Source organism: Lagenorhynchus albirostris, chromosome 11 (assembly GCF_949774975.1).
Source record: "Lagenorhynchus albirostris chromosome 11, mLagAlb1.1, whole genome shotgun sequence".
Taxonomy (NCBI): domain Eukaryota; kingdom Metazoa; phylum Chordata; class Mammalia; order Artiodactyla; family Delphinidae; genus Lagenorhynchus; species Lagenorhynchus albirostris.
Genome location: NC_083105.1, coordinates 25,279,661 through 25,302,720, shown reverse-complemented (window position 1 = coordinate 25,302,720; position 23,060 = coordinate 25,279,661). Strand labels below are relative to the sequence as shown.

The following is a 23,060-nucleotide window of genomic DNA, read 5'->3' as shown; positions in this document are numbered from 1 at the left end:
TTATAAACAAAATGTTAATATTTCTCTATGAATTAGTGACTTTATGTGTTTCTATTTTCCACTGTTTCTATGGTTGTTCAAGAAGTTCCGTTTGGATTTTATACTTCTCTTATAGTATTATTTCTCTGTATATATTATACCTTTCTTTTTAAAACTGTGAAAGACACACATCTGTTTCTGATTGTGTGTCTGAGCTGTGAGTAATCTATGAATTTTTTTCCCCTTTAGGGTCTCTTTTATTCACATTATCTATTTAATTCTCCCCCCCTCTTCTTTTTCTCTCTTTCCTACCTGTCTGATCTGTCTCTTTCATGGCCGTAATATGAAGCTTAAGTATATTCGTATTTATTGTGTTCATTTAAAGGCGTTTTTGCTTTCTGTTCTTCGTTTTTAAATGCCTTTATAGTGACAAAAAATGGACTTTTAGATTTTGTGGTTTTGCTGGCCGCAGCTTTCTTTTATCGTATGCTATTTGCGTCCATAAAGTGTCTTCCTTTTGATTGTAAAGTTTTTGCTGGGCAGGGAAAGGGCCTTCCTATCTTTGAATGTCCTGAAAGGCCTAACACAGAGCTTCTAATAAAAGTGTATAAACAAAATAAAATATTTGAGAAACTCAAAACCCAGTGCCTGCCAGTGTATTCACAGCAACTGACAGGCAGGAAGAGATGTGGCTAAGAATTACAGACCATCTTCTTTAAACAAACTTAATTCGGTCTCCAATCTCGGTGAGGGCAGGCCCCACCGGATACAGTTGCGGTGGGCGACACTGAGCTGAAACCAATCTTACCTCGACGAGTTTGCATTCAGGAACCGTTCCAACCTATCCTTCAGGAAGGCGGAAGGATAGGGGAAGATGAGCGAAGGCGCCAATCGATTTTTTAGTCTCGGCTCTATCCTCCCCTGCCCTGCTCCTCCTTCATCTCGGGGACCGTGTGGTAGTGGATCCGGGAGCGGAGCGGGCCAACCGCAAAGTGCGCGGTACTCGCGGTCGCGCGGACCCTGGAGCGACCCCCCCCCCCCCCCGCCTCCCTCTCCTCCCCATCCCCGGGTTCCCTCTGCGGGCGGCCCCCCGAGTCCCAGGCTGCCGCGAGTTTCTGGTCAGAGGTTTCTCCCCACTCTGTCCCCTCCCGGGACTCTGTCTCAGGTTCCGGCCCCTGCCCCTACCCAGGTCCCCCTCCTCCCCCATTCTGCCCACTCCGGGCCCCCTCGCCCTCGGTGACTCCTTTCCGCCAGGTCACGTGATCGTCGCAGCCCGCCTTTCTCTCTCCCCTCCGCAGAGCCGCAGTTTCCTTACCTGTAAAGTAGGGACAGGACTCTCTACCACATTTACCCAGAGCATGAACAAAGCGAACAGGAAAGAGAAGATTCCATTATAACGTTTATTACTAATCATCATTCTCGTTGCTGGTACTCTTCTTGCCGGTTCGTAGTGGGGGGAGGCGCGCATCCCCAGCGGTCTGGACTGGCAGCTGCTACGAGCGCCCGCCCCCGCCCCGCCCCTCCTTGCTGGCCCCGGGGCGGCGCCGCCTGCGGACCTGTCCCCTCTACCGCCGGCCGCCAGCGGCAGGAGCCGCACAGCCTCTGCTAGACCTGCGGTGCGCAGCGACATGGCGGACGGCCACCGCCTCCTGCTGGAGAACGCGCGGCAAGTGGTGCTGGTGTGCGCCCGCGGCGAGCGCTTCCTGGCGCGGGACGCGCTGCGCAGCCTGGCGGTGCTGGAGGGCGCCAGCCTGGTGGTGGGCACGTAAGTGGCCGCGCGCTCTGGAGCTGCGGGCGACCCGGGTCGTGTGCTGTGGGGCACTGGTCAGCCAAGGCCCAGCTTGGTGCTCTTTCTGTAACTTGTGCGCTGTGGAGGGGAACGCGGTAACAGCCTTTTCGCACCCAGGGAGTCATTGGCACGCCTGCCTTTTAGGCGCCTGTTGCTAATGTATTTGGCCGCCTCCGGTTGTCATTCAGTTGAAGAAACCTCTCTCAAGCTGCACATCCCACTGGGGAGCGTCAAGATCCCGCTTCTGCTGATAAAATATAATTGCAGCAATCTGAAGGCGTAGGGGTTCTCTCCAATGCTTCTTGAAGTGCGGACGGGGGACCACCTGACTCAGACGGCCTGAGATTTTTTTTTCTTAAAGACAGACTTCTGATGCCGCCCCCCCATCCCCAGATCTTTTTTCTTTTTTCAAGTTTTCTTGAGATATAATTGGCATACAGCACTGTATAGATTTAAGGTGAACAGCACGATTTGACTTACATACATCTTGAAATGATTACCAGTAAGTATAGTGAACATCCATCCTCTCATATAGATACAAATTCAAAGAAGTAGAAAAAAATTTTTTCCTTGTGACCAGAACTCCTAGGACTTATTCTTTGAACAACTTTCATAAGTAACATACAGCAGTGTTCATGATATTTATCATGCTGTACATTACATCCCTAGTACTTATTTATCTTATAATTGGAAGTTTGTACATTTTGACTACCTTCATCCAATCCCCTCCACCCAGTCCCCACCTATCCCCAGGTCTTTTGAATCAGGATCTCTATGGGTGGAGTTCTGAGATCTGAATTTTTACAAAGCACGTCTCCCACCCACTTCGTCTGCACCCCAAAGCTTGAGAACCACAGAAAACGTTCAGATGGCAATGGTTTGGGGTGATAGATAATTAAGATTCAGCCACCAGAAAGAGAGGACATTTTCAGTTATTTTCATTTACACTTCTGAGAATAAAAGAGCAGCCAAAGTTTGGAAGGGTGGACTTGGAGTGGTAATGGGGGTTGGGTGCCCATCTGGATTGGAGAGCCCATGGCACTGCGATTACACAAGTCTCATCCCTTATCTGAATCTGCTTAGGGTTGTGTAAGAGCCCAGCTTTTAGGGACTCTGTGTGTGTTTGTTTTTAATTAACAAATAAAAACATTCCCAGTGTTACTGTCAAAAACTTGTTAAAATGAGTTAACAGAATTGCATGGATGTAGGAACCTAGAGCTAGTTGATGGCCGTACTCCACGGAGGATCCAGACCCGACCCCTACTGTCTTGCTCAGCTGAGCACTGCCCTCTTGCTCACAGGCACTCCAGCATCCAGGATTGCTGTGCCATCTCTCATTATGGTGTCTACATTCCAGCCAGTAGGAAGTAGGCAGAGAAAACGATCCTATTGGCTAGAACTTAGTCACGTGGCCACACCTGGCTGATGGGAGATGCGGAAAGGTGGTCTTTATTCTGGGTGGTCATGCCTCCAGCTAAAATTTAGGAATCTAGCACTGTGGGAAAAGGGAACATTGATCTTGGGGAACAATTAGCAATCTCTGCTACACCTGATTTGACTTTTTGCCTTGCATGTGGCTAGAGTCAATTTCCAAAGACACACACTCGAGAAGGAAATACAATAAATATTGACTGACACCAAAAGGCATCAATAATGTGATCATTGGTCAAAATTTTCACAATATTTTCCCCAAAGTTAGTCATAATTTCTTGATTTTTTTTCCAGAGATGGGTTCATAAAAGCCATCGGTCCTGCTGATGCGATCCAAAAACAGTTTTCAGAAGAAACATTTCAAGAAAGAATTGACTGTTCCGGGAAATGCATCTTGCCAGGTATTAACCCCTTTTTCAGTAAAGCCCTGAAAGCAGTTTTAGTAGTGTAAAGAGGAAGAGTAGTAGCTTGTTTTAAACAAGGTTTCACAATGATATGAAAATATAATAGCTACCATTTATTGAATTTCTACTAGTAAATGTCTAGCTGCTTTACAAACACACTTTCATGTTGAATGAAACCGAACTGCCCTGGAAGGTAAGTATCATTATCTACACATTGCAGATTAGAACACTGATGTTTAGGGGTGAAATATCTTACCCAAGATCTCTAAACAGGTGAAGGGCAAGCTGGGAGTCACACCCATTCATTCACTCCACTTCTTCCCACTCATATGTTGAAGAGAACCAGCTGTGCTGGGCTTGGGTTCAAAAGCTGTTGGAAGAATTTTATTAATCCATGGCATAGGGGAGGCAAAGACAGCAAATTGCTCTCTGTAATTCCAGAATATACTCTAAATTTGTATAGAGTATGAAACAAAGGACCCATCTCCAGGCGAAAAAACATAAACCAAGAAACCCTAGAGATTTCATTGAAGTTCATTTGTATCTTCAGTGATTGATAACAGACTCAGTTTATTAACCATTATCTCCTACATTTTCTATGTTTTATGGCTTTATGTAATCCTCTGAAACAAATTTCACAAATTTTGAGTTCTGCACAAACACAGAGGCTAGGATTTATACTTGTGTGCTGTGCACATCTGACAGAGCTTCTACTATCTGGCCCTTGGGGGTCAGGAGAGAAAGTCAGGGTGAAACCTCATGAGAAAGAGCAGAATATGGTAGAGAATGTATGGTAGGGACTTTTGATTTTACTCCGATCGGAACCACTAATGAGCCATTTAATCTATAAGGCACTTTGAATGTTCTGGAAGGATGGACTTTACCAAATTGTACTGGGATAAACAAAAGTTTCAAGTGACCATTTTATAGTTTCTCTTTAATTAAAATATTTTTCTTTCTTAAAGAAAGATTCATCTCTCTGATTTTATACTTTTCCTGCTCAAAGTTGAGGGTAGGGATAGTATTATTCTTTTTCACACCCAGATTCTTCCTTGGTTTTGCTCAGCTAGTAGATTTGACATCCTGTTTTAAAAGGTTGCTTGGTGAGCATGGATTTATTGGGCAAAAGGAGCTGTATTTCTTTAGGGGATATTTTCATCATGTTGAGTCACCCTCCTCCATTAGAGCCTTCTAGACCAACCATGCAGGGAGTCTTCTTGGAACCACTCAGACAAATTCTCCCTTCTCCACCCTCCTCCAAGATGGCTGACCACCAACGTGCTTTCCTAAGAACTGTATAGTAGAGTCTGCCTGATGTCTAAGTGCTTTCTGTTTCTTAACTTTAAACGTGATTTGATTTATTGATTACAGGTTTAGTGGATGCACACACACATCCAGTATGGGCTGGTGAAAGAGTTCATGAGTTTGCGATGAAGGTAACTGCAATAAACGATAGCAAATCAAAATAAAGCACAAATATAGACGTGGTTTTCTAGAGTTTGTAGGCTGTTAGGCTTTACAACAAATGTTTACATGTCTTTTTAACGGAATTTTTACTGGCTTGGACTATGGAAATCAATTACAACAAAATTAACCAATTTATAACTTGGTACCAAATCTTTATACTGTGCCCAGGGCTGTCAGTCATTTCAAGTATAATAGTTTTCAAGCTGTTTTAGCTGCCGAATCCTCCTTTTAAAATAGAGCTGACCTGCTTTGCTCACTAATTTCTCCTCTCTTTTCTTTTCCTCATTCCATCCCTCTGTAGCCTTTGAAGGGACTCCAGGAAACAGTTTGAAAATCACCATTCATTGGGGTCAAACTTGGAAAAACATATTATTAATCACAAAAATAAAATGTCTTATATTGTTCCCACTTTTTTTCCAGAAAAATGAAACTTATTAAGAAACATAAATTGTAGTCTTTGTCAGTCATTAATTAGCTGCAGTCAACCCTCAAATCCCTGGTTTGAGCCATTTTCACATTGTTTATTTCCTTGTTTTTAGTAGACTTTATTTTTTAGAGTAGTTTTAGGTTCACAGAACAATTGAATGAAAGGTACAGAGATTTCCCATATACCACTGCTCCCTGCCCCCTGCCCAAAGCACAGCCTTTTCCATTTTCAACATCCCTGACCAGAGTGGTACATTTGTTACCATGGATGAACCTACATTGACACATCATCATCACCCAGAGTTGATAGCTTTCATGACTGTTGACTCTTGGTGTTGTGCATCCTTTAGGTTTGGGCAAATGTGTAATGACATGCCCCCACCATTGTAGTATCATACAGAGTAATTTTACTGCCCAAAAAATCTTCTCTGCTCTGCCTATTCATCCCTGTCTCGCCCCAGTCCCTGGCAACCACTGATCTTTCTACTATCTCCATAGTTTTGCCTTTTCCAGAATGTCATAGACTTGGAATCCTACAGTACGTAGCCTTTTCAGGTTGTTCCCTCCGTGTCTTTTCTTCACACTGTTTTTTAAAAACCTGGGCAGCCTAACAACTAAATTGGATTATTTCAGAAAAAGAAAAAATTTCTTCAAAAATTGTCTACCTTTTTCAACAATCTGGAACTGTTTTTAAGACTTTCTTAAATCATTGAATTTCAGAGCCAAAAATCAACCTTAGAGATTTACGGTCCAATTCTCTCATTCGATGATGCAGAAAGTGATGCAAAAAGGGCAACATGTAAAAAATGTTTTTTTACAACCCATCAGGTGTTGTTTTTTTTTTAACACGAAATGAACAAAGATCATTTATTATAAAACCATTGAAACTTACCTTAAAAGCTCAAGTTTGCAATAACTTGAACGTGACAGAATTAAGAACAGAAGGGAAGGGTGTGACTAAGGGAGCCCCGCAGGCGGGCACACTTTGTTTGCCCCACACTCCCTGCTGCCCAGAGTAACAGGGGTCCAGTGGGATCCCAGAAAGAGCCTCTTTATTTGCTTGAGTGACAGAGGTCAGGCCCGAAACTCTAGGTGGCCAGATACTGAGGGGTGGAAATGCTCTGGGTCTCTTAGTGGGGACTTGAATAACCACAGTGAGGTCCCTAATCGCCTAAGCTTTGCTTTCTCATAGGTACCGAGACTAGCTGGTACACACCGAGACTGACTGGCTTGTTAAAATACCGAAATACTTTTGTACCTGTTGGTAAACTGTCGCTAGCCTGAGGCCCCAAGTCCTCCCCACATCTCCCATTTCTGCCATCCCAGTCCCTTCCTGAAACACCTCTGACCCCTGCAACTCCCCACCACCCTGGCAGAGTAGGGACTTCCAGAAGGATGGTGCCCCACCATCCTTCCTGATCGGTTGGTGTCTGTGCCATATCGATTGTCAGCCATGTCGAATATCACCTCTGTACGTAGGTTCTGTAGAGCTGCCTGCAACCTCCCTGCATTTTGCAGACCTAAGGGTGAACCGTGTGTTCAGTTGGCAGGAGCCACATACATGGATATCCACCAGGCTGGAGGAGGGATCAACTTCACGGTGGAGCGCACGCGCCAGGCCTCGGAGGAGGAGCTGTTCAGTTCCTTCCAGCAGCGGCTTGGGTGCATGATGAGGGCGGGGACAACGCTGGTGGAGTGCAAGAGCGGATACGGCCTCAGCCTGGAGACGGAGCTCAAGATGCTACGCGTGATTGAGCGCGCCCGGCGGGAGCTGGACATCAGCATCTCAGCCACTTACTGCGGGGCTCACTCGGTGCCAAAGTAACCTCAGCCGAAGGGACCGGGGTTTAACTCAGGGTACTGAGAACGCAGAAGGGCTCCTGTGGTGCCTAAGTGGGGCTGCGTTCTCCAGGGAGTGAAGGTGCACCAGCACACTAGCTCTTGCAGAGGGACCAGTAGAGCCTTTGGAAAGGTGTTCTGATTCCAACCTTCAGGCATCTCACACACATGGGTTTAGGAAGGCGGGCCCCACCAGACCCCATTCGTTTGCAAGTCCCTTAATAGTGAAGGAAGAGGAGATGTTCAAAACTCTTGGTTAACAAAAAGCAATTCCCCTGATAGGTCCTTTAAAATGACAGATATTTATGTAAATAGTTTCCCATGACAGTGAGCCCAAAGGCACTTCAGGAATTGAGTAACACCCCGTGGGAGATAGATCAAATCTTGACGTCAAGATGACGTAGGGAGGTTTTTATTTTTGTTCATCTGTTTGCTTGTTTAGCAGCAAACATTTTTGTTTTAATGCTGTAAATGTTTTTTTCAACTTTCCTCTTTACCTAGAAAGTTCCTCCTGTATGGATTTGCTGTAGAGAATTCTCTCCCTTTCTGCGTCTGCATCTCATCCATCCCGGAATTACTAGATCAGAAGGCCTGCAGTCCCAGAACCAAACGATCCAAAAGAAATCCAGGACTTGAAAATTCGCAGGTGTCTCCAAAGTCTTAGTGCAGTTTTAAGTTGTGATAACTAACTTAGATAATAAATGCTGCAGGCTTACAAAAATGGTTTAATCACATAAATAGCCCATTTAATTAAGTCATATTAATAAGTTAATTAAATCTTTTAAGGTTATTCATTAAAAAATGTGTACATTTATTTAGTTTTGTGAACTTTGACAAAGAAAATTTTAATGTTAATATTTCATTTACCATCTTTAATCAAAGGAACTAAAAAATTAACATTGAAATTATTATGAAAAATTTACAGAACTAAGTAGAAAAGAAATATAAATACTTAATATTTCCAATGATGTTTGTTGTATGTTTTTAGCATTTATACTTCTGAAATTATTATGGCTTGAAACTGCACTAAGACTTTTGGGATATCCTGTCTATTATAGTCTGTTTTTTTTTTTTAGTAGGAAAGACAATGTGACATGGCAGAAAAGTCTCAGGCTTTGGAGGGACACCAGACCTGGGTTTGAGTCTAGCTTAGCTACTTCCAGCTGGGTGATTTTGAGTTAAGTTTTGATCACTTAACTTTTCTGAACATGAATAGCTTATCTTTAAACCAGGTAAATAACACGCTTATCCTATATGGTTGTCTCGAGAATTAGAAACAGCATATGTAAGTACGTGTCTCCTCAGAGCCCACCTCTATCTACCCACCCAGATGGTTTTTGCTGAGAGCCTTCTGTGTGCCAAACACAAGGCTAAAGTTTTACAGAAAATTTCTCCATCTGCCAGTGAGCCTCTGAGGTCTGATCCTGATCCCCGAAGGTAAAGCCTGAGGCCCAGAGGATGCCAAATGACGTCTACATCATGTGTCCAAAGTTATACGGCTAGCAAGTGGCGCAGCTCTGTGTCTGACTTCAAAAGCCCAGACCTTTCTCATATATAACTACCCCAGAATCTTAGAAAGAATTTCAGGGCCTCCTACTATCTTCTTCCCCTATGTCTGATGAGGCAGAAAGCCTTAGGCAGATGCTCCTAGAAACAGTGTGGAGGAAGAAAAAGTCAGGGAAACAGCTTGGCCCAGCTAAGGGGCTCACGGTTGGGTTGTCAGGGAAGCATCCAGGATGTCCTCTACGTGTCCTTGACAAGAAGATTCAGTTTTTCAGCCAGGCATTCCCAAAGGCAACCCAGATGTGCCAGGAAGGATGAACCATCTGAGTCTCTGCCTGTAGGGTCAGTGTGTACAGAAGTCTATTCAATACCTCTGCTATGTAGGCTCATCCCGATAGCTAAGAGTCCTGAGTTATAGCTTTGATCTTCTCTTTACCTGTCTGAGGCTTGGGGTCATTTACCTACAATTTCTCAGATTCTCCAAGTACCAAAAAAAACCCTTTCTCCAATTTAAAAAAAAAAAAAAAAACACTTGCCCACGGTAATCTCACTTTCTTCTTCCCTCAGAGGAAAAACTGCTACTGAAGCCGCTGATGACATCATCAATAACCACCTCCCAAAGCTGAAGGAACTTGGCAGAAATGGGGAAATACATGTTGACAATATAGATGTGTTCTGTGAGAAGGGCGTCTTTGATCTCGATTCCACCAGAAGGATTCTTCAAAGTGGGAAAGATATAGGGTTACAGATTAACTTCCATGGGGATGAACTCCACCCAATGAAGGCTGCTGAGGTATGGGTGACCTTTTGCTTTTCCTTTGTCGACCCTCATGCTGTGGAAAACTTAATGAGTTTGTTCAAAGGAAGGAGTAGCCATCTGAAAAGATAGAGAATGGGGAAACTTGTTTGAAATATGTGCAGGTTGGTGTGGTTGAGCCTTGGAATCCCAGACTTTTTTGCTGATCATTTACTTTTATTATTTCCTCCTGGTGATACTAGTAGAAAAAAGAAGTACCTCTGTGATCTCATTCACTAAATTCACAACCTATTTTGATTGGCACGCAAAGCCACCCTAGCTCAGTCTGTTAATTTCACAGGTAGCTTCTAGGGTCTTTCTGTGGCAGCATCCAGAGGGCTTTTAGTGGAGCATACCATTAATAGCCACAGGAGGATTTTCACATCTATGTGTCTTTTCCAGATTAATTTATTCATGCTTTCTACAAATAGTTGAGTATCTGCTGTGTGCCGGGCATTGTTCTAGGCACTGAGAATTCAGCAGTAAGACGCACCAAATCCCTGCAGTTGGGGGTCTAGCTCTTTCCTCTAAGCCCTGGAGCTACATAAACAACTGCCCTTGGGGCATAAATACAGATGTAGATAGTCTACATGTGTCTCGACCACCACGCGTTCAATATGATCTCTTAATATCACGTCCAAATCTTGTCCCGTGTTTCCTGCCCCAATGAATGACGTCATTATCCATCTGTTGCCTCAGTCGAGACCCTGGATATCATTTTGACTCCTCCCTCCCCCTCACCTACTGCATTTCAGCCAACCAGCAAGTCCTCCCAATTCTCCTCCTAAATATCTCTGGATCCACTTCACCACACTGCCGACTTCAGATCACCGAGCTTGTGCTCGTGAGAGGTAGTTGGCAAGAAATCTTAATAATAGAGTGCTGTTTATTTTTGCAGGAAAAACCATTTGCTGGCACGTTATCGATTTGTTGTTGCTGTTGGTGAAACTTCTCTCTGTCTCTCTGCCCATTCTGTTTAGCTCGGGGTGGAACTGGGAGCCCAGGCAATCAGTCACCTGGAAGAAGTGAGTGATGAAGGCATTGCTGCCATGGCAGCGGCCAGGTGCTCTGCTGTCCTCCTGCCCACCACGGCCTACATGCTGAGGTGAGGTTGTTTCTCCCCCCAACATGAGAGCTGCAAGTATAAGCTGTGGACACACAGACTTCCAAGATGCCCAAATATTCATCACCCTTACAAATCCCTTAAAAATGCAGATCAGGGGCTTCCCTGGTGGCGCAGTGGTTGCGAGTCCGTCTGCCGATGCTGGGGACACGGGTTCGTGCCCCGGTCCGGGAAGATCCCACATGCCGCGGAGCGGCTGGGCCCGTGAGCCATGGCCGCTGAGCCTGCGCGTCCGGAGCCTGTGCTCCGCAACGGCAGAGGCCACAGCAGTGAGAGGCCTGCGTACCGCAAAAAAAAAAAAAAAAAAAATGCAGATCAGGAAAACTTAGCTCATGGAAGATGCTAATACTGGTATGATATTTGTAATGAATTACCCCGAGGAGGGAGCTTAGACCCGAATTGTGTTTGAGTGGTGGAATTCCTGGGGAGAGTGGCGCTTTCTTTTTCTTTCTTCCTCATTTTTGGAATTCTCCAATTAAAAATCAATATGCATTACTTTTATAATTAGAAAATAGTGATATAGGCTTTATACTTTAAAGGCTTTATGCATAAGATATTAGGGATATTTCACAGTATTCTGAATCTGAATGAGCTGCTTTCTAAGAGGATACGAGTGGGGACCATAATCCTCATAAATCCTGGGAGTGGGAGGAAAGAGGAGATGTCTAAGTATATTTTGTGGCATCTCCCCGGGAATTTGGCTGTGTGCCCTCAATGGATGGAGTCCGTGTAGTCCATCTTTTATCACGGCCATTGCTCCAGTTCAAATATGAGACCTGAGGTCTCCTGACTCATTGAACCGCTTCCATGACAGCCACCGAAGTTGTGGTCAGAAGGTCCAGCGTTCAAGAGGCAGTTGATTTCCTCTTAGGACTGGGTGCTTTCTCTGCGGTTGTGATACATGGTTTTTTGTGGGGTTTTTTGTGGGGTTTTTTGTGATTCCGCAGTTATGGCCTTAGGACAGTGGTTCTCAAACTTGGAGTGATTTTGCTCCTCAGGGGATATTTGGCAGTATCTGGAGACATTTTTGGTTGTCACAACTAGGGGGTGTCACTGGCATCTAGTGGGTAGAGGCCAGAGATGTTGCTAAACATCCTACAGTGCACGGAAAAACCTTCTACAACAAAGAATCATCCAGTCCAAGACATTAATTGTGCTGCGATTGAGAAACTCTGCCTGAGGGATTGGAAAAACAGGTTCAAGTAACTTTTATAAGGGAGAAGAAAGGAATATTGCAGTGCTTTTTTCAAATTTATTAGGATTTTATACACCTATATATATAAAATATTATACATTTCTCTTATTACTGTTCTCTTAAAGAGTAGACATAATGTAGGTTACCGTCAGGAAATATCCATTAATAACTATTCTCAGTATGATCAGCTGCTTTTCTTGCAAATCTCAATAGTCATCAGAGTCATCAATCAAGACTTAATCTGGTTAACTTTCCACCACCCAAGGAATAAGTTTTTACAAAAGAAAAGGATTCCTTTAACTCACCTTGAATCTCTTAAGACAGAGCAAAAATCTGAGACCTGCGGTGCTGGAGGGCAGTTCAGCATTAAAAGTCTGCACTTTGTCCCTATGCCAGTGGCAGCTGCCACGTGCCATCACCACAAGATGGGTTGAACATCCTGTCTGGATGACAGGGGCAACCAAAGAGAAAGCCACGCTCTTCTCTGGCTTCTCTGTTTCTGTATTTCTCTGATCTCTCCATCAGGAGGAACCTGCAGGTTTCCCCGCTGCACCCTGAACTCTCTTGACTCTCATTTCCAGAATAACCATTGCCTTATGCCACTCAAGGGCTTCTTTTAATCACTATTTTACGCATCTTTGTGTATAATATTTAAATTTATTCAGGACACATTCACCTTAGCTTATCTGGAGCCCCCTTTATAATTTTACTGCCTTGTACATACATATAATTTTCCTCCTTAAGTAGTTCGGGAAAGGGAGGGGAGGCCGTCAGAGTGACCGGCAGGGAAATTTTAACGTCTACCCTTTCCTCACTCTGTATCTCTGCTTCACCCACCTCTCTCACGCATTGTCCTAGCAGAGAAACACTATTTTAAGTGGTCCTGGAAACTGCCTGTCGTAGGCTGGGAATGCTTCAAGGGCAAGTGTCACCTCTGTATCCCCAATCCTTGATTAATTTCTGTATTCAACACGCGTGTTGGGGGCCCACTACTTGTCAGGCACTGTTCTAGGCACTGTGGATCCAGCCACAAGTAAAACAGAGTCTTGTCCTCAAGGAGCTTACATTCTAATGGGGAGAGACAGACAATGTGCAAACCGACCAACGAACATAGAAAATGTCAGGTGATGCTTGGTGCTGTGAAAACAATCCAGGTGAGGCGAGAGGATAGAGAGTGTTTGAGGGGAGGGTGCTGTGTTTTTAGGGTGGTCAGGGAAGGCTTTTGGAGGAGGGGACATTTGGGCAGAGACCTCCAGGGAGTGAGGGAGCAAGCCGTATCTGGGGGAAGGAGCCGGGATAACTAGAAGAGTGTTCTGAGTGGATGGATGGTGAGTGCAGTGGTAGAAATGCACTGAGAGTATTTGAGGAACAGCAAGAGTGAGGCCAGAGAGGCACAAGCCAGGCAGGGAGAGATAGGAGACGAGGCCAGAAAGAGGGGCAGTTCTTGAAGGGCTGAGTTCATGGTGCAGACAGCAAGCCCACGGGAAGCCACTGAGAGTGGTTCAAAGCACGGCGACATGATCTAACTTAGTTTTCTAAAACATCCCTCTGGCTGCTAGGAAGAGAATATATTTTAAGGGGCTTGAGGGTAGAAGCAGGAAAGCCAGTTAGGATGGTCTTAACAAATATCCTAGCAAGCAATGATGGTGACTTGGATCCAAGGTGGTAGCAGAGGGATATAAAAATGTGTTGGATTCTGGATATAGTTTTAAGGGGGAGCCAACAAGATTTTCTGATGTGTTGGATGTGGACTGTGAGAAATGACTCAAGGATGACTCTGAGGCTTTAGTACCTGGCACAGAGTTTTCACTAATGGGATGGTTTTAGAATGACTCTGGCTGAATTAATGACCAGGCAAGTTTTATTGATCTCCATGTGTTAGATACCATATGCTTTTCATTGAAGCTGCCAAGAAGTCCCTGTATTTTGGGGAGAAAATAAAACTGAGGTGCAGTGAAAACACAATAATAAAAGATTAAAGAATTCCTTTAACAAAACATAATCAATCAGCTGTTAATACCAGGCACTGTACTGGTACTAGAGACACAATGGTGAATAAGACACACATGGTCCTTCACGGAATTTGCAGTCTAAGCATCTGAAACATGATAAATGAATAGACAGTAATACCTATAGAGGTAATGAAAAGGATAATCACTTCTGGCTGAGTGACCAGGGAAAGTGAGCATGGGTGGGTGAGAGGTGAGCTGGGCCTGGGAATATGAATGCATTTCAGGGAGGGGTGGATATTCTAGGCAAGGAGAACGGCAGACTCAGAAATGTACAAATAGAAAACCCCAGTGGTTCGAGTGCAGTATTGGGTAGGGCAGGGATGAGAAAGAGGGCCTTAAAGAAGTGTGGGCTCAGTTTGTGGGGAGCCTCGAATGCCAAACTTCGGTGGACTTTGTATAAAACATAAAGAGAACCTACTCTGAGCACAGAATTATTATTAATAATTAATATAATTATTATTAATAATAAAGTTATTCCATTCTTTGCCATATTTAGTACACTCCTAGAATATAACAGTATCATTCATTCATTCAATCAAAAATATTAATTAGCCAGAGACAGGACTGTGTGCTGGGACAAATTATAAGAAAAAGAAATAATCCTTTCAGTGATCCTTAGCCCCTGCGGGACTTGCCAGCAGAGGGGCAGGTGTAATAGTCTTAATACTTTACAACCAACCGATCAATCAAATTGAACTTAAGGCTAGAGTAGGGTCTCAAAGGAGGGGTCAGGGTTACCCTCAGCAGCTTTATTTAAAGACAGCTCCTGGGCAGTACAGGTTCATAATGGCTGAGTACCAGTCCACTATCATTGTCATGAAACAATAGCTATTGTTTCTAAAATGGAGGGGTGTGGGGTGCTGGGGCAGCCAGAGGAAATGAGGGCCAACAAGGTGACTGGGAAGGCTTTCCAGCGGAGGTCTCTCCTTGACCAAACTTCATTCAGGCTCCTCTGAGCCCCTCTCTCCACTAAGCCTCAATCTTGCCTATAAACCTACAGGTTCTTAGCACAAATGATTTTATTCACCCACCTTCCCCAACATTATAAGACTTGAACAAACACTGGCATAGTTTCTAACAGCTCCAGGATGCCTCCCTAGAATGAGCCCAGGCCCCCTTAGAATACCTGTCTGAGAAAGCCCAACCTGCCAGGAAAATTAACTGTTTGTTCCAATAAAACCTGGTGATAGGCAGGCCTCTGAACTTCCTCTTAGAGCAGTTACTTTAAAAAGCTCGCAAGGGCTTCCCTGGTGGCGCAGTGGTTGAGAGTCCGCCTGCCGATACAGGGGACACGGTTCGTGCCCCAGTCCGCGAAGATGCCACATGCCGCGGAGCAGCTGGGCCTGTGAGCCATGGCCACTGAGCCTGTGCGTCCGGAGCCTGTGCTCCGCGACAGGAGAGGCCACAACAGTGAGAGGCCCACGTACCGCAAAAACAAAAACAAAAACAAACAAACAAAAAGCTTGTAAGGAGGTCAGGGAGATACCCAATCCAGGAAGAAGCACAAATATGTTACATATTAGTTTCTTGGGCCTTCAAAAATTTAAAGGACCTATAATAATGTTTGAGACCCCCTCTCCCTCCCAAAAAAAAGGAGAGGGAGAGATATGAACAAAAAATTGTAAAATGTTAATTTAAAAAGCATTATTTAAACCTCATTGTTTATATTTGGGAGTCAAAAAAAGTTTATTACATTTGAAAACAATTTTAAGTTTTCTTCCTTTGCAAGAATCTCTGAATATATATAAAGATTGTCATGATAATCCCAAATTTAAAAAGCTAGCCACAGCCAAGTGATTTCAAAAGCAGGCTGATAAAAATCAGGAGTCCTGGGCTTCTGCTGGACGCCACCACTAATCGCTTAAGCTTGAGTTTCTGTTTCTTCTTCCAGAACACGAAGGGGTTGGATATCTTTAAGTCTGCTTCAACTCTGAACATCTGTTCTTCAAAAGTTCCACTTCTAGAGACTGACATCATTTTTTTCCCTCTCCTTAGACTGAAGCAACCTCGAGCCAGGAAAATGTTAGATGAAGGGGTAATAGTCGCTCTGGGCAGCGATTTCAACCCTAATGCGTATTGTTTTGCAATGGTAATTATTTTTAATGTGCCTTTCATAGTCTATGAAACTTCTACGAAGCATATAAATAATTTAAAAATATTTCACTAACTGTTAAAATGTTTCAAAGATCTGAAAAGATTTTCCTGTGAAACAAGAAAAGAGTGTGGACAGCAGTGTAATTGGATATTTCTGTGCCACTTGAATGCCTCCAGGCTGAGAGAGAAGGGAGAAGTTTCTATTGGTACTATGCTTTGATGCAGCCTCTGGGCCTTGTGGTTTTACAGTAACCTATTTCCCCTCTCAGAATTGCATAAGCTCAAGGAAGTTTAGTAAGTTTTAGTAAGTAAATGTGGAGATGAGCTTCATCGTACACAGTAAGTGGCCTTGAAAAGTAATAAAAAATATTAAATACATATAGGGGGTGGGTGGGTAAGTAATCTCTATAATAAACGAATCTTTCCCAAAGCATAAGGATCTTTACGTGTAAATGTAAATGTAACTTTTCTCATACTGATTTAGCCAGCTCCACTTACACATTTAACTATCATTATTTGTTGTGCTGTGTTGAGAAATGTCCTAGGTAGCAGCTGCCCTTTTGTTGCTTTCCTCCAATGCTTTTCTTTTCCCGTCTTAGCCGATGGTCATGCATCTGGCCTGTGTGAACATGAGAATGTCCATGCCCGAGGCCTTGGCCGCTGCCACCATCAATGCCGCTTACGCCCTGGGAAAATCTCACACTCATGGATCTTTGGAAGTAGGCAAACGGGGAGATCTCATTATCATCAATGCATCCAGGTGCGTGTTCTCCCAGCTGAGCCATGTTATTGTATGCCCACTGTAACATGGAGACTTGGTTTAAATCCCTTTTCCACTGATTATTAGTGTCAGGCTCTGTATAAGCTCAGCAGCTACCCAGTCTTCTTAGTGTCACCCCTTTCTAAGCAAAAAGTCTCCCTCCAGGTCCTAAACTGCAGGGTAGACCAACTTTTCTGGTCTCTTCATCCATCTTATATCTTTCGTAGATCTCCAGGTTTCTGCTCTGTTTACCTGGACTTTGGACTTGTGCCCTCTGGCCTGTGTTTGTTTTTCTTCTTGGGTTCTGACCTTTTCTGTTTGTGTTGGGCCACACAGGTCCCAGCTCTGGCTTGTCATCCTGGTTCTGATTCATTACCTCTCTGACTTCTCATTCCTGCTGGATCCCAAAAGCCTTGCTTCAGTTTTCCTGCCTCTTGTTTTGTATTACTCACTCACAGCCTGCTGCCTCCTGGGCCTCCAGCGTAACAAGTTGAGTTTTATTGTTCTAAATCTTAAAGTTGTGAATCCTATGGTGTCTGGACCCTAGCAAGCCTCTGCCAGGCCTTGGACCTCATGTTCAACAGAAGAGAGTGTCTCCATCATAATTCTACTCTCAAGGGTCATAAGCCATTGTCTCTATCGAGAGTGATGCTGGTGTTACCACTCATGCATCATTTAACTGAAGCAAATTTTTTTTTTTTTTACTGTTCCAATAACACTTTATTTATGGACATTGAAATTTGAATTTTATATAATTTTTATGTCACAGAATATTATTGTCTTTGTTTTTCATTTTAAGTCCTAATTTAGAAAACCCCAAATAAGACTATCTTAGCTCAAGAACAATAAAAAGCAAGCAGCAGGCCTGATTTGGCCCACAGACCACAGTTTGCCAACTGCTAGCCCAGAACAGTGGTTCTCAAAGTGCAGTCCCAGCAGCAAGGGCATCCTCTGAGAATTTGTTGGAAATGCAACTTCTCAGGCCTCTTGGACAGTCTACCAAACCAGAAACTCCAGGAGTGGGCCTAGCATCTCTGTCTTAAAAAGTCTTCTAGGTGAAAAAGATACATGCTAAAGTTTGAGAAGCACTGATCTGGAGTCATTGTTCTAATGTGAATCAAATATTTTAAGATCAAATACTTAGTATCATTAAACAATATTGGATTTATCATAGACTAATTATCATAGTACTCTACCATTTTTTAAAAAGCCCAAATATTAACTACTAAGTGTAAAACAATTTTTAGAGAATGTATTTTGAAATTAGCATTTATTGACAGAGTGATAATTTTGACTTGTATCCGTTTATGTTTGATTTCTTTCTAGATGGGAGCATTTGATTTACCAGTTTGGAGGCCATCACGAATTAATTGATTATGTTATAGCTAAAGGAAAAGTCATCTATAAAAAATGATTGATCTGTAAGGAAAGAGCACACTGTTCTACTGTTTAAGTCAATACAGTTATATTAAAAGTTAAAATACCTTAGTAGTTTACCAGAATGATGTCACTTAAATCTATTTCTGTATTTTGTTTATCCACTTGAAAAACCCAGGGGATTCACTTATTTTAACATGTGCACCTGGACGTATAAGCAAGTAAACCATTTGTGATGATAATCTCAAAGGATTAAATTACTTCACAAAGATTTTCTATACATATTCTGCAGATTAATATGATGGAGTATCACAGAAATGCCTTTGTGGGGAAATGCAGATTGGCAAATAGGTAGACATGGCTTAAAATTCCAGTTGTGCTTCTACTTTTCAAATTTCAATTCTTAAACTATATTTACTGAAAATTGTGGGGGGGAGTGGGAAATCCAAGTCAAATGCCACAAACTAAGCTAAAATGTAGCCATCTATAATAAGCAAATAGTTTTTCTTTTCCCCACACAGTGTGTCTTTCTAGATGCTCTTCGAATGCATTAGGTTCCTCTGAGGAGGAGTGTTCTTCTGTTTTCTTCTCAACCCTTGCAATAGAGCTTCACAGCAGAGCTCAGGACTTGTCATTTTGTACACAAGTATAGGGACCTTCTTGTAATGGATGCATTTTGACCAAATCCAATAATGTAATTTTTTAAAAAGTTTTAAAGTTTTTGATTCTTCACATTACAAATGTATAAAAAAATCTATAGCTTTCAATAAATGTTTGCTGTCACTATTATCGTTGTTGTTTACAGCCCTGGAAGCCAGTCAGTGGTGTCTATTAGAACCTTTTAGGAAATGAACAAATTACAGAAGAAAGTGGATTACATAAAGAAAAAGTGGATGATTATATAAACGAGTGTTTCTAAAGCCATGTGTTTACTTGAAATGTTTTTAAACGCTTTGATCATTCTTACAATCACAACTGCATGATAAAACTTTGTCCTATTTATGAAGAAATGACTAGAGAAGTAAACATTAAGTACCCAAATGGTCACCTATTTCAAGTTAATAGAGCCTGAACCAATGAGGCTTTACTGTATTCAACATAGATCAACTCAAGATACCCCTTGTCAGAAGGTTAAGGGTAACAGTGCACATCGCTATCACGGGCTAGTAGCGTGGGGTACCTGGAGCTCTGCCCCTCACATGCTTGGTGAAGAAGCCGTGAGGGGGTGTGGGAAGCACGAGTTGCTGTGGGAGATGCCTCTCCTATGACCGGTTTCCTAGTCGATGGTGGGAGTTTGGGATGGAGGAGATACATATAAAGGCCAAAACTAAAGATTAGGTCTGTCCTGGAACTCAAGCCACGTAGAAGTATATCCTTATAACTACGGAATAAAAAGGTGAAGCACTTCCTATTTTCTTTCTAGGAGATATTCACTCTACACAAGGAGTGTTCATGTCTTTTTTGAATGAAAGGAGAAGATACCCACCTGGAACTGCTTTAGTCCTCCCAGGCCAGTGTCCTGTAAGCTCTTGCAACTCATAGGAGCTGGCTGGAAATGCAGAACTTCAGTTCTACTCCAGACCTGCTGAAACAGAATCTGGTCTTGGCAAGCCCACAGGTATTTGTATGCCCGTTCAAGTCTGAGAAGGGCTGTGGTCTAGACCCTAGCCACATGGACTTTCACACTGTGCCTCAAAATCGCCATTTGTTTTTGCTGCTCCAGGCCTTGCAGCACTGTTCCCTCTGCCTGGAGTGCTTGCCCTCTCTTTTCTAAGTGGGAAGTCAGAGCTAGCCACTGCCCCCCACACCAAGCTCCCATCCCTCTATGATAGCCTCTATAGCATTGCAGTCAAACTGTCTTTCCCTTTAGATTGTGTGTTAGTAGAGGGCAGGGGCCTGGTCATGTCCCCAGGATCTACTGTAGTGACTGGTTCATAGTAGGTGATCAGTGAATGAATTAATGAATGGCTGCACAAGCATACAGACGGTCCTAGGGAAAACTGCTTATTAAAACATACTCAGCAGGCCAACCCAGGAATGCAGTGTTAAGGAAAATACTTGTTATGTATATTGGAAAAAGCATATGAATTCCGGAATATAATGGATGATGCTTACGGGGGAGTAAAGTGGAAAAGTGAAACCCAACGAGAAACAATTCCATGGCTGGGTGGAAAAGGGCATGGCCATCCTCAGCTTGAGAGATTGGAAAGATTTTGATGTGAGGGAAAGGCTCCGGAGATGGAGCATCATGGGGTGTTCAGAAGGGGGGGATGCCTGAGTCTTCCTAGAGTGGAGGGTTCAGTGGGGGCGGGGAAGGTCAGATCGACTCAGGTTAGGTCTTAGTTGCTGCACGCGGGCTTTCTCTAGTTGCGGCGAGTGGGGACTACTCTTTGTTGTGGTGCACGGGCTTCTCATTGCGGTGGCTTCTTTTGTTGCAGAGCACGGGCTGTAGGCACGCGGGCTTCAGTAGTTGTGGCTCGCGGGCTCCAGAGCACAGGCTCAGTAGTTGTGGCGCATGGGCTTAGTTGCTCTGCGGCATGTGGGATCTTCCTGGACCAAGGCTCGAACCCGTGTCCCCCGCACTGGCAGGCGAATTCTTAAGCACTGTGCCACCAGGGAAGTCCTGGAACTTCATTCTTAAAGTCAGGGGAAGCCACTGCAAGTTTCTGAACAGGTTAGGCCCAGTACAAGAGTGTTGTGGTAGAAAGATTAATCTGGTTTTAGTGAACAGAGTAGGCACTCAGGTATGTGCTGTGTGAGTGGACTTTGGCAAGACACCTTAACTAAGTCCTTTGGTGGAGACAGTAGGAGGTATCAGGTGCTAGAAATCTGGGTGGAAAGCTCTGGAAATGGCACAGTGAGATGTGAACGCACTGACTAGAATTGGTTTGAAAAATAAGGAAGTTCCTCTATGACATACCTCACAGCAAGACCCTTTTTGACCAGTCTCCTAGAGAAATGGGAACAAAAAGAAAGACAAACAAATGGGACCTAATGAAACTTAAAAGCTTTTGCACAGCAAAGGAAAACATAAACAAGATGAAAAGACAGCCCTCAAAATCCGAGAAAATATTTGCAAACGAAGCAAGTGACAAAGGATTAGTCTCCAGAATTTACAAGCAGCTCATGCAGCTCAGTATCAAAAAAACAAACAACCCAATCCAAAAATGGGCAGAAGACCTAAACAGACATTTCTCCAAACAAGATATACAGATTGCCAACAAACACATGAAAGAATGCTCAACATCATTAATCATTAGAGAAATGCAAATCAGAACTATAATGAGGTATCACCTCACAGCGGTCAGAATGGCCATCATCAAAAATTCTACAAACAATAAATGCTGGAGAGGGTGTGGAGAAAAGGGAACCCTCTTGTACTGTTGGTGGGAATGTAAATTGATACAGCCACTATGGAGAACAGTAGGGAGGTTCCTTAAGAAACTAAACATAAAACTACCATATGACCCAGCAATCCCACTACTGGGCTTATACCCTGAGAAAATCATCATTCAAAAAGAGTCATGTACCACAATGTTCATTGCAGCTCTATTTACAATAGCCAGGACATGGAAGCAACCTAAGTGTCCATTGACAGATGAATGGATAAAGAAGATGCGGCACATATATACAATGGAATATTACTCAGTCATAAAACGGAACGAAACTGAGTTATTTGTAGTGAGGTGGATGGACCTAGAGTCTGTCATACAGAGTGAAGTAAATATTCTCAGAAAGAGAAGAACAAATACCTTATGCTAACGTGTATATATGGAATCTAAAAAAAAAATATGGTTCTGAAGAACCTAGGGGCAGGACAGGAATAAAGATGCAGACGTAGAGAATGGACTTGAGGACATGGGGAGGGGGAAGGGTAAGATGGGACGAAGTGAGAGAGAGGCATGGACATATATACACTACCAAATGTAAACTAGATGGCTAGTGGGAAGCAGCCGCATAGCACAGGGAGATCAGCTCGGTGCTTTGGTGCTTTGTGACCACCTAGAGGGGTGGGATAGGGAGGGTGAGAGGGAGATACAAGAGGGAGGGGATATGAGGATATATGTATATGTATAGCTGATTCACTTTGTTATACAGCAGAAACTAACACACCATTGTAAAGCAATTATACTCCAATAAAGATGTTAAAAAAAAAATAAGGAAGCTCATTAGCTCCCCCTCGGAATTTCACAGGAAGGACAGGCTTCAGGAGTGGTTTACCCAGCCGCTCAGAAATCCTGAAGACCCAGATCCCTTCCCTCCCTCTGTTCTGTCCTCCAGTGTTGGCGGCGCCCCAAGGCCAGGTTCCCCCGGGTGTGGCTGACTCGCAGCAGCCAGAGGGGCTTTGTGCTTTCTCACTGGGGTCAAGCAGAAGAGGGAGAAAGCCTGGCTGTCACGGCTCTCAGGAGAGAAAGCGTTTTCTCAAGCCTGCAGTAAAATTCTTCTGTCTCATTGGCCCAAATTGCAACCTCCGCTGTCTCTTGAACTAATCACCCAGTAAAGGGAATGGGACACCTTTGAGACGAACCAGGCCTGTGCCCTGAGCTGAAACGAATTTCCTCCAACTCTTTTTGTGGTTTTGTTTTTTGGTATAATTTCAGTGTTTCCATTTAATAAGTTAATACCTTCAACCAAAGTAAACCCCCAAATGCAAAATGATCATGCTATTCATGAGATAATTAGAAGGTTTAATAAAAAAGCTAATCATCCAGGGACCAGATTCAGAAAGGAGACACAAGTTTAAAGTAGTAATGAAAAGTAGCTTCCCGGGAAGTTTTCAGGTTATGTGTGGAATTTCATGTATGCGGCAGACTGTGACAGCTACAGCCCCCAAACCACACGCCCACGCCCTTGTGTGTTACTCT

General features: G+C 43.6%; 2 protein-coding genes across 2 annotated transcripts in view; one reads left to right on the top strand and one right to left on the bottom strand.

The window, feature by feature from the left end:
- CCDC38 (coiled-coil domain containing 38) overlaps positions 1-1,609 on the bottom strand; it is a 41,026-nt gene extending 39,417 nt beyond the window's left edge. Inside the window, exons 1-2 of the mRNA XM_060165664.1 lie at positions 1,387-1,609; positions 1,196-1,294 (exon numbers count right to left, since the gene is read on the bottom strand). Coding sequence (XP_060021647.1) covers positions 1,196-1,294; positions 1,387-1,609 — 322 coding nt within the window. The remainder of the gene's footprint in view (positions 1-1,195; positions 1,295-1,386) is intronic.
- AMDHD1 (amidohydrolase domain containing 1) lies at positions 1,579-19,079 on the top strand. The gene is made up of 9 exons (XM_060165261.1): positions 1,579-1,744; positions 3,494-3,600; positions 4,975-5,039; positions 7,040-7,317; positions 9,406-9,631; positions 10,615-10,739; positions 15,960-16,053; positions 16,658-16,818; positions 18,145-19,079. The coding sequence occupies exons 1-9, from the start codon at positions 1,608-1,610 to the stop codon at positions 18,230-18,232; spliced, it is 1,281 nt and encodes a 426-aa protein (XP_060021244.1). The 5' UTR covers positions 1,579-1,607; the 3' UTR covers positions 18,233-19,079.
- The last annotated feature ends 3,981 nt before the right edge of the window (positions 19,080-23,060 follow it).